The sequence below is a fragment of the Periophthalmus magnuspinnatus genome, chromosome 8, assembly GCF_009829125.3.
Source record: "Periophthalmus magnuspinnatus isolate fPerMag1 chromosome 8, fPerMag1.2.pri, whole genome shotgun sequence".
NCBI classification, from domain to species: Eukaryota; Metazoa; Chordata; class Actinopteri; order Gobiiformes; family Gobiidae; genus Periophthalmus; species Periophthalmus magnuspinnatus.
Genome location: NC_047133.1, coordinates 20867405 through 20882060, shown reverse-complemented (window position 1 = coordinate 20882060; position 14656 = coordinate 20867405). Strand labels below are relative to the sequence as shown.

The 14656-nt window shown below is 41.7% G+C and overlaps 1 protein-coding gene across 1 annotated transcript in view; it reads right to left on the bottom strand.

Moving 5' to 3' along the window:
- Window positions 1-14656, bottom strand: part of plekhh3 (pleckstrin homology, MyTH4 and FERM domain containing H3) — a 57829-nt gene that overhangs the window by 3530 nt on the left and 39643 nt on the right. Inside the window, exons 6-12 of the mRNA XM_033971886.2 lie at window positions 9982-10105; window positions 8767-9064; window positions 5139-5346; window positions 3346-3473; window positions 2147-2267; window positions 1310-1783; window positions 1011-1202 (exon numbers count right to left, since the gene is read on the bottom strand). Of these exons, the coding sequence (XP_033827777.1) occupies window positions 1011-1202; window positions 1310-1783; window positions 2147-2267; window positions 3346-3473; window positions 5139-5346; window positions 8767-9064; window positions 9982-10105 (1545 nt within the window). The remainder of the gene's footprint in view (window positions 1-1010; window positions 1203-1309; window positions 1784-2146; window positions 2268-3345; window positions 3474-5138; window positions 5347-8766; window positions 9065-9981; window positions 10106-14656) is intronic.

Genomic DNA, 14656 nt, shown 5'->3' with positions numbered 1-14656 from the left:
AACGTGTGAAAGAATCAAAACAAACTTCCAGATATGTTTTGTTTTTTTTAATGATGAGGAAACCATATTATAACATAGATCAGAAAATAGCGTAATATTGGCCCTTTAAATAATTTGAATGAATAATTTTGGTCATGATGGGGAAAACTGTAAATGATCTAAAATTTAAAAATGTAATACCTTGACATCCCTATGCACAAACCAACAATGTATGTGTTAATATATGTATATATGGATTTTTTTCTTTTAGATTTCATACTGTGCCATCACTTTCTGCATATCTGTACTGGTTACTACTGTTCATCAGGGTTATTACCACAAAGCATGTTCATGTCTTGCCCAATCCACATAACACTCTAAATCAGCCTCACAAAATGTATTTCCGCTTGAACGTTTTATACCGATAATAAAACCTTGCTCATTCGTGTTAGCGGAGGATGAGGACTAAAATCTTAAAAGCACTAGACTCTCCCAGCCCTCCTCCAAATCGCCTGAGCTTGCAATAAATAAATAAAAGCCACTTTTGTGCCCCAAGAGAGATCACAGAGGGATTTCTGTTCACTGTGGGAAGATGCAGTCAAATCTAAGCAGTGAAAGGCAAGATTTGTTCTCCACAAAAAAAACAAAAAAAAATGTCTGCAAAGATCTATGCTTCCGAGAAATGTTTGGCCTAATATTTTAATCTAACCAGAGCGATAAAATGCCCCCCCGTAACCATTTAACAACAGGAAGTGAGAGTCTTGGTGGTTAGCATTGGTCAGCGGTCAAGGCCCAGGTTGTGTGTGCTCTCTTTTTAGGCCAAATTAATGAGTGTTTTTAAAGTGGGTCGGAGCTGGAGGGAGGAGGGCATCAGGAGCAAACAGTGTTCCTTTAACTTCCTGTGCACAACACTGCACTGTGATAAGAGCTTTTTACATGGGCTGAAGTTTGACTTTAGAGCAGAAAACATTCAAGAAGAAACAGCTTCATATACAGAGACTTCCTCCTCTGAGCTTTATAAGCTGGAGTACCTTGGTCGTTTCAAACAGCAGGTCTCGGTCTCCTGCGGTGATCTTGAATGTGTTGCTATCAGATACGCCATATGAGCAGATCTGGCCGTAGGGGAAGGACTCGAGCGCCTCAGCCTCTCCCTGACGGTACAAAGACACTGACGTAGCTGCTACACCCAGCCACAACTTTTGGGAGAAGTTCCCCGTCGAACTCTGGAGGGAGAGGTAAAAAGTTAATTCACCCCAGGTCAAAACATGTTATTCCTACTATGCAATTACTATTGAGAAAAGGAATGACATCCTGAGCCCATATTACTCACAATATAAAAGTCGACTTCATACAGAGTGCATCCAAAGCCTGACCACTGGCGTGCAATAGTGAGGTAAGCGGCCATACTGTCCAAGCGGCTGTAGCCAGCCAAACCCTTCCAGCGCTCCAAGATGGAGGCCATGACAACAGTGGCTTCCTCTTTGAGGCGACTTCGCAATCGTAAATCCTGCTCCACTTTCTGCTTGTGCACCGCTGTCCACAGAGTCCCTGAGAGAAGGCCCGAGGGGAAGCCTGTCCCGGGGCAGCCCTGAGCGGGCACTGTGCAGGGGGGCAGTCCTGGGGGGGCAGTGAGAGCCATGAGCACCCTGGCCTCGAGCATGGGCCCAGGGAACAGCTCATCCAAAGGAGGGCAGGGGGCATGAGTGCTGAAGTCTCCAAAGAGCGACTGAAGCCTGAGAGCAGCCAGAGTCTGAAGGTCCTCCTCACAGGCGGGCAGCTGGCCACGCACCACCATCTCATGGCACTGCAGCAGGATGTCCAACAGCAGGAGAAACAGGAGATACATTTGTTATATACATATCCCAACAGCACCATCACTCCATTCTGACCCACCCTGCTTTATTTAGTCCTATAACTTTTTATGTAACCCCAGAGGAACAATGTCCTAGCGGTTGGCTTGTTGGCTGCCTTTGGCCTGTGAACACTGCTGCCAGTTCTCTCATACTGTCCCTATTTTTATTGTGATAGCAGCCTGTTAATAATTTCTAAGTATAGACACAAACCAATGAAATACTACTACTGCAGAATCATAAATTTTACCTCTGCATCAATACTGAGGCGGACCCAATCAAAGAAGAATCTAACGTTGTCGTGTTGGATTCATTACCTGCTCGAACAGGAAGAAATACTCGATGCTGTCCACAGAAATGCTGTCAGCATCCAGGAGACAGTAGAGCTTGAAACACAGCCTCCACTGGGATTTGGACTCTGCCTCTTTAGCAGAAAAGCTGTTGGAAAAAGAATTATAGATAATTATAACAAACTCAACATTTATCCACATGTCGCTAATAAGGCCTTGTCTGAAATAGTGTGTAATATACTTGGTGGCACTTTGTTTCATGTTTACCCTGTCAGTAAACAGTTTAAGGACACGGACGCCTACGCCTTCGAAAAAACAGTGATCTCTTTGATACCTTTCATGTCTCTTATCATCCAGATTGTGCCTTGTGCAACTAAATGACATCAGCTTTACCTTGGAAATCCCTTTTCATGACAGCTCCTGACTGACTACTGTTCCCATCAGTGTGATGTTTAACCAATGGAGTAGACAAGGACACAGGTTATCAAGTACACATAGTTTTGGCACAGTAGTTTTTAAACTGAGGTGTGGGGCTGTGGCTGAGGCCGACGTGATGTTTAAAGTCTTTAGTAGTCTTGTTGAGTTTGAGACAGTTTTGTTCCTCAGCTATTTGTTCCTTAGTCATTGTAATTTTCCTAACAGAGATCATCAAGCAGGATTCAGTTCACAGTGGATCTGCAAGTGAAGACTGAAACATTAACTTTTAAACTAATACAAAGATCCTATGTATTTCAGAACGTTGTTAGGAAGTGTATATTTTGTTGTTTACAAGAAGACATTATATATCCTAAATAACTGCATGCATTTAATGGAAGTACACAGCCTAAATATACAGGGTTTCTGTGTTAAGCGTGTGAATGAAAAAATAAAACCAAAACACAACTCCATGTATGTTTGTGATGAGGAAACAACATTATAACAGATGAGAAAATAGCGTAATGTAGGACCTGGTTTATAGCCATATGAGTTCAATTGTAATTATACTTGGAAAGCCAAATATTTTTAATGAGGTTTTAGCGTGCAGTGCATGAATAACTAGTTTAAGACACAAACTAAAGATAATTCTATATAATCCAGCTTCAGAGCATTCTTCAAACAAGCGACAAATAGCTTAGATTCCTGACGCACTTGAACTCCCTCGACAATGTGTCTGTCTGCTGTGTTTTACAGTTTCCTGCCCTTGTCCATGTGTTTTTTACAAGTTCAAGGTCACTATTTGGTCATACCTGGTGAGGATGTCTGCGATGAGGGCACTACCGGACACCGGCTGCTCCCACAGGGCGTTCTGCTCATATAGTGCAAATGTATTTTTACTGTCCTGCAGATTGAGTTTCTCTTGCATCCTTCGCACCACCTGTGTAAAAGACAAAAGTATGGTGTAAGAAATTAGTAATAATAATAATAATAATAATAATGTGATGATGTTCGGCATACAACCCATTAAAACTTAAAGATCCCATATCACACTATTTCCTGATGTTATAATGTTCTCATAAAGCTCATAAGAGTCAAGTTTGTGTAATATAGAACCCTGAAATTCTACCTTAAGTAAATTTTCTGGTGTAGGATCTGTCACTTGCTTTTGTCTGTGGAGATAATATTATTTTTGCCTGGAATGTTCCACAACACGGCATTAAATCTTATTGAAGACAAACAGGAGACACCACTAGGTCAGATATGAGGACAGACAACCTCACTCACTGCAAGAATGCTTTTAAAGGTATTTTTGAGCAATAAAAACAAACAAATTATAAGTTTAGATAAGTTTCATGCCATACCATACGGGGAACATTCCAGGCAAAGCATTAACATCTCCATGGAGACAAGAAGCCGACTGACACCTCACTAGTAAAGCTACATATTTGATACGGTCCAATTGTTAAGAAAGTTCAGCCTACTCATAATTAGTCAGAGTTACATGGCATAGAATGGTAATGCTATTTTTTTTTTTTTTTTTACAATGGAGCTATTCTTGTCTCTAATGTCCTTTCCAGACAAACCTGTGCTGTAGCTGATGTAACTGTGTAAGCGTATTAGTCCATACAATTTATTACTTCAAAGTCAAAGTCAATCCATGTGTTTAACGTCAGATTTGCTAGTTTCTGGGTGGGCTTAAATGAAGTTAAAGGTAAAGCTGTATTATCTGGACCATCAATAAAATGTAAATATATTACTTTATTGCTAATATTTTTATGTTTTTTCCATAACTTTCATGACATTAAAATTGCTACTGTAAATTCCATCGGTGTCAGTGATTCTCAAACCTTTACTGCCAATAAACATCTAAAATTCTGGCCTCTCCACGTCCCTTTAGGTCTGTACTAGGCTTAAACTGAGGTAAATCCAAGTTTAAAATAGGTCCACCATGTGACTCATGTAGTGTTGTAACTAAAGTAGTAAAGTTTAATCCCACTATGAAAATAAAATACTTTTTTCAGGTAATAACATGTCATCTCAAAAGACAAGCTCTGACATAGACCAACACCATTCTTAAACTGTTCTGGTCAAACTTTGTCTAGTATATGTGATAATTATCAGTTCTGTTTCATGCGTATTTAGTTTCACTACAAGTGTCGGTATCGATTAGTATATGGGGATTTTTTTTACTACTCTAAACTATTTCTACACAAGGACTAACCTAAAAGAAGACAAACGCATCATCTTGAAATCACATAACTGTAGAAGACCCTGTGTACCCGTACCCCAGTTTGAGAACCACAAGCCTACGTCAAACTTCCAAATTCATGGGAACTGTGAATTGATGGGTTTCACATGACATCACAACATCCTATAAGCCAATAGTATTTAATGCAGATGAGTTAAAATGCAGATTCTTGTTGTGATACAGTGAGTTCTTAGGACATGTCACTAACAGAAATGATCAGGTTCAACATTTGTGCATTTAACCTTTTGATATTTCATGGCAAAGTACAATGTAATCAATAAGGAAAACTGACTCTTGCCCTTATCTGAGAGAATGACAACATCACATGAACTCACACAAGAACTCTGGCCTCACCTCGTTAGCTGTTGTGTGTGAGCTGACGTAGAGCTGGCAGGAGCCTGGGCCTGGGTAATGTATCGTACACAGCATCTCCTGCCTGTTCATCAGCATGTGGATCTCCTCCCAGGACGGCACACACTCCCGACACTTGGTCTTCTCCAGGGCCTCGCTGATGAAAGATGCATAGTTGTCCATCTCTGACTCTGGACTTTGGCTTTGGACCCTGTGAGAAAGAAAACAACAGAACAGGTGTGAGTGGGCGGGTAGCCTCTGTTTAAAGCAGACATATTGTGCTTGAGCCTGCGGGGTAGTTATAATCTACGGCACCTGTGGATCGTTATGTTAGAATTTGCACATTTTAAATCGCAATATTCTTCTAAAACGACTTCAACAGGTCAATAAACAAACAAGAACCTCCACCCATTCATTTTGCAGAATAGGTCTGTTTTAATGATGCACTGTGTAACTTTTTGTGATGGATTGTCCAGCTTGGAGATGTAATTACTTTTCCTGCAATATTCCACAGTATGGCACTAAACGCATCTATCCATCTCATTTATTCAACAGGTGTTTTAATTAGTCAAAAATAACTTGAAATTCCTGTATTACCATGAGCGCTGTCACCTCATATTAATAATACAATGTGCTCACCTGCTAACCTGGCTCGGTGGCGTGGCCTGCTTGTTTCCATGAGCACACATAAGTTTAATGCCATACTGCACCATTTTTCCACCTAGATATTCATCCCCAAAACAATAACACACGCTTGTTTTGCTAATTTTCAAATTCTCATGCTACTATTATGACCTTTACGTCATCTTTGATTTGAGCTGGGTTCTTTATTTTCTTTGAACCGTAGCTTAAAAGTCAATGAGGCAAAGAATGACTAATGTTCTCACTACTGCACTTAAAAACTTGAAAGGCCCTGATCCGTCATCCCTTCAAAGTAAAGGAAAATTACTTAAAAAACATGTTTGACATTGGGTAGTGCGCTAAACAGGAAAAGTTATTTCCGCTGTCGTGAACCATAGCGACCCTCCACTTCCTCCCGGCGGAGCATCCAGGGGCGTTAGGTGTGTTTGCTAAAAAAAAAACACTTGAAAGACTCACAGACAGCTACATCGAGCGTAGACCGTCAAAGGTGTGAAATACAGCCTCGTGTTTTTAGAGTTAAGTCTTGGGTAAACACGGAGAAAATAGGAAGGAAACAATTACCAAATGGCCGCCCTCCCAAAGAACACAAAAGTGGGACAGACGCAGGGGGAGACAGCAGAAAGGTCCTCTCATTCAGTGTGTCTCATAAGTACAGAGCTGCAGGGTGGGATTTGTCCTGCTGAAATATAATTAGGAATGTTCCACTGACTTGGACTGATCCGGCCAATGCCCCCTCCTCCTCCTTCTCCTCTTCCTCCACCCCTCTCCTCTCTTTCTCTCTCTTCTCTGCTTCCTTTCGTCTGGCCTATTCGCTCTGACAGCAGACATTCCCCAGGGGTTTCTCTGGGCATTTTTGGGTAAGAGAAAGAGGGAGAAAAAGAGGGGTGGAGAGGGAGAGAGAGATATGGGGGATAGAGTGAGTGAGAAAGAGACAGCGAGACAGAAAGAAAGACAGGGAGGGAGAGAGAGGGGAGGAAAAGGAGGGGAAGGGGGTAATTGAGTTAGAGAGAGATGAAGAGAGGGAACAAGTTAAAGAAAGAGGGGGGAAGAGAAGAATTGTGGGTGACAGCTAGAGTAAGAGTGAAAAAAGAAAGAGGGGGGGTGAGAGAGGAGGGCTGCAAAAGGGAGAGAGTGTGAAAGAAACTGAGAGAGGTTACCTAGAAAGAGAGGTATAAAAAGGAAGAGTGAAGGAGAGGGAGAAGGGTTAGGAAGTGAGAGGGGGGGGGGGGGTTCTGCGAGAAGAGAGGGAGAAAGGGAGAGAGAAAGAGAATTAGAAAGAGATGAAGGGGGGTAAACTTTTTGGGAGCACTGAAGGAGAGACAGGAAGAAAAAGAGATTAAGAGATGGAGACTGAAAGAAAGGGACAGCATACGGGAGAGATAGCGACAGAGAGATGAAAAAGGGGTAGAAAAAATGCAAGAAAGATGGAGGGAGAGAGAGAAAGAGAAGGAGAGTGACAGAAGCAGCCAGCATAAGGGAGACAGAGACAAACAGATGAAAAAGGGGTGTGGGGGGTAAACTTTCTAGGCGCACCGAAGAAGAGGCAGGGAGAAAAAGAGAGGGGTGAGTGAGAGGGGGCTTTCAGAAGAAGGAAGAGAGAGAGGAGAAGAGTGATGGAGAGAGTAAGAGATGGAGAGAGGCAAACAGAGGGAGAGAAAGACACAAAAAGATGAAAAAGGTGGAGAAATGAAAGCAAGAGGGAGAGTTCGAAAGAGAGAGAGAGAAGGAAGAAGAGTAAGGGAGAGAGAGTAAGAGATAGAGAGATGGAGAGAGGGAGGATGACAGGAGCAGGCAGCACAAGGGAGATAAACAGAGAGAGAGATGAAAAAGGGGGAGAAACAAACACAAGAGAGGGAGAGTTAGAAAGAGAGATGAAGAGACAGATGGAGAGAGGGGAGCTAAACTTTCTGGGAGCGTTGCCCAGTTCGAGTCTGCCCAGCTGCAGTGATCCAGAGTTAGGGGGTGCGTGAGAGCAGCAGCCACTTGTATCCAAACTCACAAGCAGCGAGTTTCAAAGCAATACAGTTTGCGATCGCATGCCACTGCTCTATTAGCTGCTACGCAATGATTCCTGGTGCTGACTTATAGATGGCTGGAGTCGGGTGTGGTGAAGGACAAAATATCCACAGTGGAGGATCAGTATAGCGCTAACATCTTTAGATTAGCATGCTAGGCAGGAGGCTAATTCAAACTTGCAAATCCAGGCCAGGAATATTCTAACAATGTGAAAGCATATCACACTGCTATATCTAAACTGGTGGTTAGTAGTGCTGGCGCCTGCGTTCGGTCGCTGTCTAGACCCAAGATTTTTCTGTAGTACTATATACTGCAGCGTTCAGTTTCATTTAGACTTGCATGGTTGCCGGCACCTGGAAAGGCAATTACGAGTTTACACTGGCTATTATTATTTTAACTGTCAACTTGTCAGTCCCTTAACAGACAAGGAGCCGGCTCTCTTTTGCACATCAACACGGCGCACTAAGATTGGTCAATTTGGCTGTCAATCACTTTTTTTGGCAAGAGATCAACAAGTAACTCATAATAAGTTGATTATTCTATTACTCTAGTTATATACAAAGCAAGATCCCTTATTGAAATACAGTTTAGCCAACAACAAAATAAAACAGCACAAGATAAACAACATTTGGACACACCTAAAATGGTAAATAGTCACATTTTTACATAGCACTTTTCCACCTTCAAGGCAGTCAAAGCACTTTACATCAAAGAGAGCAGTGTACGAAGACACTGGGGGTGAAGGGAATTAATTGTCTTGCCCAAGGACACAACGACAGTATTTATCTGTTGGGGCTGGAATCGAACCGCTTAAACGATCATGTTTATGTCGAGATTCAAACCGCCAAACCCTGCTACTTCTTACCTTCTGAGGTGAAATCACAGGTAGTTGAGCCTGAGCACAATCACTTTTTTGAGAAGAGATAAACAATTAACTCCCATAATAAGTAGACACCTAAAATGAAATATATACCTTTTGAGGTGGAATCGCAGGTATTTGAGCACAATGGGCCCAGGCAGAAAGGTGCAGCTCATGCAGGTGAGGAGCTGCCAGTAGCGGAGGTGGGCGGCGGTGTACGGGTGGGGGGTGTGGCTTGTTTGTTTGACCAGTTGGCAGTAGACCTCATCCCGGAGCGCCCGGAGGTCCAGGCAAGTCTGCAGGACCCCCTGGATGATGGGAACAGGCTCCCGAGCAGACTCCAGCTGCTGCAGGCAGTTGAACAGTTTGACCGCCTCCTCTCGCACTGAGCCGTAGCCTTTCCCGCTGTGGTCTGTGTATAAACACAAAGATTACAGGTGATGTTAGGGCTGTGCAATATACTGATAAAAATATATTGTTCTACACTCATTTTGATAAAACTGTGTAAAGAAGTGGCTAAAGGGAGTGTGACGTCATCCATAGCGTTTGGCTCCAGTCACATGAAGCTCATCGAGGCGAGCGGTTATGGGGCAAATATGGAGTTCCATATTTGGAATTCCAACCGCAAGAATCATAACAAACAAAGAGCCAATCCGGAGCAAGCTTGTTGAAGGTAATGTCCCTTCCCACTAGTTTAGCAGGGAGTGGATGCTTAGCTACGCTGTCAATCAAACCTGTTGCTAACGCTAGCAGGAGCAACCTCGGCGAAAGAAGGCGCCTGATTTGTCTGTTTATATCTTGATTTATGGACAAAATAGCTAAATAAAAAAATATATATATATTACCAGAATCATGTAGAGCAGGTTAATACAAACATTTTAAGACAGCAGCAGTTACAGAGGGAGGGGCCACAGTTTTTTAACAGAAAGTGAGTCAATGGAGCCGGAAGTGCGCCCATACTATTTGGAACGTGGCGGCTAGCAGTTTAGCTATGTCTATTTATATATACAGTCTATGATTGTGATTCACAAATACTCTCTTGAATGTGCTCAAACAAAAGCACCCACACCTCCTATTGGTCAGTCTTAGCAATGCTAAGTGAGTGACAGGTGGATTTAACCAACAGGAATGAGATGTGAACTTTCAGAAGAAGCAAATGATTTTAGTTACATCCTCAAAGTGTGCATAAATTGTGATGAAACTGCAATTGTACTGGCTCATAGAAAATGTATTATATATTTGGCACATCACCCGCCTCTAATTGGTGTTGTTATTTTACACAGAAATCTCTCCATCTGATACAATGGTGCATGGCGTGTTCTCACTCACATCTGTGCTCGGGGCTGCCGTAGGGGAAGGGCAGCAGAGGCGCGTACAGGGGGCCCTGGGTGTACTTCAGAATGGGGTTGTGCTGAAAAATGTGTTCCACCACCTCAGGGTTGAATTTATTTTCCTAAAACACAAGACACAGGAAACATATGACAACAGTGTTACGAATTAGCCACGTCTGTAACCACTGTAATACCAGCATCAGATTACCACACCGTTCAAGAAGACATATTACGTTTTTGTCTGCTATAGTTAAAACCAATGACACTCATGCATCATTATGTTATATTTGTGACATTTTAAATCGAAATATAAATCTAAAACCACTTAATACAGTTTTTCCCTTGTTTGTGCCAAAATGACCAAATCCCACGTGTATCACTGTTAAAAAAAAAAAAAAGAAAGTAATTATAGACCAGTGGGCGGGTGCCATGTATGGGAGTTGTTGGAGCAATGAATACAAGAGAATAAAGATTACTCAACCATGCATGAATCACTCTTCAACTTTGAAAGGGTAAATGAAAAAACGATTATTACATGGTTCAAAGCTCTAAAAAGTTGATTTTGCATAGCGTGTCCATTAAAATCCATGTTTGTTGCATCAGTCTGTACCAAATAAACAATAAACAGAATAAAACCATTACAGACTGTTATTGACCATATTCTGCCCTGCCCACTTTTTTCATAAACGTGACTTTCTATGTGGTGGCACTTCTGTTTAGGTGTGAATTCAGTTCTTTCAATGGAGAATTTTGGAAGATATCAGTATCAGCAGCCCCATGCAAAATAATACAACCTAAATGGCGATGGAGGAATAAGGTGAATATATTTGTGTCCATATGTCTCCAATACAAGCTGAAGGTAGTCGCGTGAGTGATTTAGAGTACACGAATGTGCGCTAAGGTGACGAGGGTCGACGTGGCCCCAGTAAAAGCCTGAGCTCTGGCATCTTTCAAAGCCACAGAAAGGTCAAACGATGACCCAGCAAACCGCATGGGCACGACTGACACCTTATATTTTATCCGCTGGTGTCAAAGAGTTTACTGTGTGTCTGCGTCTGTCAGGACCTATGTGAAAAGGTGTCTCCAGCCCTACAGATGGTGTCCACACTATTGCCCCGGCACCTGTTGCTCATTAGTAACATTGCCACTGCTTTGGCTCGGTCCAGCCTCAGCTAACCCCAAAACCTGCCCCCCTCTGTCTGGTCTGCAAAAGGACACACGGCCTCCCCCTCTTTACTGGGACAGACCTGGCACATTCTTCTGACGTGTTGGCGCATAGGTCTGTTACAATAATTACTATATCAAATGATTGTTTATTAAATGAAAGCTTGAACAAAATCGTATGGGACTCAATGTTTATCATGTGAGGATTTTAGTTATTTTTGTGTAGTGCCATGAGATTTGAGCTCTAAATAGTAAATAATCACATTTTATATAGCGCTTTTCCACCTTCTAAACACTCAACGCGCTTTACATCAAGGAACCACTCGCACACAACGGCAGTATTCGTTTGTAGGAGCTGGAATTGCACGCCAACCTGTGGGTCAATGTATCTGACCACTCTACCAATTATATTTATGTCGAGAGCGGGATCCGAACTGCAAAACTTTGGATGAGTAGACGAATACCACCAACTGAGCCACTGTCGCCACTTCTATAACTGATACAAACTAAGTATTTAAGTTTTTCATTCATTTATTCATTACAACTCTACATTTACAAAAAGGTTAACAGGCCTTATCCTACTTAAGAGCTGTTATGTCAGATTTAACATATGTTTCAGTAATATTATCGTTTTTTCATCACTACATCGCTCTTTACACCTCACTCTTTACTGGGACAGAGCTGACACATTCTTCAAGAGTTGACGGGCCTGTCCGTTTGAACTGTGGGAACGGGGGGAGTCCTCTGCCGCCCATGTGTCCAGCGGTCCAGATGATATTTAAAAGGAGGCAGAGCTGAGACTGCGAGTGGTCTCTCGTTTCCTTGCGCCTCCATCTGGTTTTCACAGAGCTGTAGAGTGTGAGCTTCAGATCTTTTTCAACATATGCTGTGTGTAATCGAAGCGCTGGTAACATTATAGTCTGTTATTACTCCCTGCCAAGTCAGTCGGATTTCGAACTTTGAAAGTGCTTTAACGCCACTGTGCGTTGTTTGTAAATAACACATTTTTTGAGATTTTTGTATTGCAGTTGTGATTATTAGAGGGCCCATATTGCACTGTTTTCTGATCTATTTTATAATGTTGTTTCCTCATCAAAAACATATCTGGAGTTGTGTTTTGTTTCATTCACACATTAGCACACAAACTCTTTTGTCGGAAAATGCTCTGTTCCACCTTGTGATGTCATGTGGTAATACAGAAAGTGCTCCACTGTGTTTTTAAACTCTATACACGCTCACTAGGATAATTTTGATGATTTAAGAAACTTAGAATTTGCCAATCTCTACAAAACAAAAGGTAAAATGTAGCTGTTAACTTGAAAACTACCACTTCATGACATCACAAGGTGGAACAGAGCATTTTGAGATGTAGACAGACTAATAATAAAGAATTACTTAAAAGCTCACAAGAGTAAATTTTGTGAAATATAGGATCTTTAATAGGAGAACAGGGCTAGCAGGTTTTGTACATATTAAGATGAAATATTTTGTTCTTGCTGATGTTAATGTTTCTGTAATAACTGCAGCCTTTGCGAATTAATTACAACCATTCAAATTGCAATTCTAATTAGATCAAGGAACAGCTGGCAGCCCTGCCTAAAGCACGGCATAGCTTTTCAACTATTAGACTTGATTTTACTTTACTTATTAAAGAATGCTTATTGTGTTTGACTTAATAAAAATAACAAGTCCGATGGCTTCTGTGTTACAAAAGTGCGGTGTCCAATGGAAGCTGACGTCACCATAAATGTCATCCCAACAAAGACCTGTGAAGTTGTCAGCCTATCCTATCCCTCCTATGGATAGCTGCAGATCGAACGACTAGTGAGTAGTAGATTTTTTTCCACTTATACCAAAATGACTACGCAATGCTGAATCCAAATCCTACGCCTATCACCGATTGAGAAAATAAAATTAGAGAACAAAGCAAGTACAGAGCAGTCACTCACTCCAAATACAACTTCAGAGAGTAAATGAGAAGTGGAAAAACTCAAGTTAAAAGTTCTGAAAAGTCGAATTTGCATAATATGTCTGCTTTAAGAATATAAACACTGCTCTGTTTTCATTTGAGACTTCTGGCTATGGGACTAAACTAAAACTCCAATGTGTCTCCCTATTCTATGGTTATGTCTTGAATCCGTGCCGTTCAGATAAGCAGGCTGTGGCAGTTACACAATAGCCACACTGTTCTTGTCCATTTGATTTCGCTGCAGTGGCTGGTCCAATCTCACACTTGAGGGAAAATTCTTCACCCATTTGTGAAAGTGTGTCTGAGGTGAGAGGTGAAGGAAGCAGAAGGCAACAAGCTGCAAAGGAGTGTTAAAAATCAACAGAAATGAACCACGAAACTGTACTACTGTTGTTCCATATGATATAAGAGATTACTCAATAACAACAGAGACAACATTTAATGTTAAAGGTCCTATAGTATGCAATATTGACTCTTGTGAGCTTTAAGCCATATTATAATGTTACCTCAAAAACATACCTGGAGTTGTGTTTTGTTTTGTTTCATTCACACAAGTTTGAGTAAACCTGCATTACTAGTCTGTTTATGTCTCCGAAGCTCAAAATGCTCTGTTCCACCTTATGATGTCATGCAGTGGGTTGCAGTTTTCAAGTTAACAGCTCCTTTTACCTTTATTTCAGTAGAGATTGGCAATTCCAGGAAATCATCCAAATGATTCTAGTGAAGGTGTATGGAGTTTAAAAACAGTGGAGCACTTCCTGTATTACTACATGACATCACAAGGTGGAGAGTTTTCTGTTTGAGAGAAAAACTGAGCCAACATATGCTTGCTTTAAAGGTGCAATATATGTAACTTTTTTGGTGAAAGGTCTGTCACCTGCTTGATACATTATTCCTTTGCATTGAATGTTCCACAGTAGAATAGTCTACACAGTGCACCTTTATTTTTTTAACTTTAAAATATTTTTGCATGTATTTTGGATATTGTAAATGGTCAAGGGTCACATTTTTATACAGCACTTTTCCACCTTCAAGACACTAAAATCGCTTTATATCAAGCAACCACTCACACATACATATACAAGTGTACACAGACAATGTGGGCAAGGTGGGTTAAGTGTCTTGCCCAAGGATACAATGTCAGCATTCATCTGTGGGAGCTGGAATCGCACTGCCAATCTGTGGGTCAGTGAATGTGATCGTTCCAGTAACAATATTTTTATGTCAAGAGCGGGATTCAAACCACCAACCTTTAAATCAGTGGATTAACACTGTACTAACTGAGCTGCTGTCGCACATCTGACCAGACAGGGGCAGACAGGGACAGACAGGGGCAGATTAACCACTTTCTTCCAGATTATAGACCTCGCTGGGAGATTACCGGGACAGGAGGCCGTGCAAAGGACCACTTATCTGGCCTTTACTGTTTCATGCCAAGCCCTTCCTAATCTCGCCTGCCAAAAACTGCCCCCCCTCTTCACCCGTGGGGCAGAGCGATGTGAGCGGGTCATCTGTCTGTCTCAATGAGATTCCAGCACGC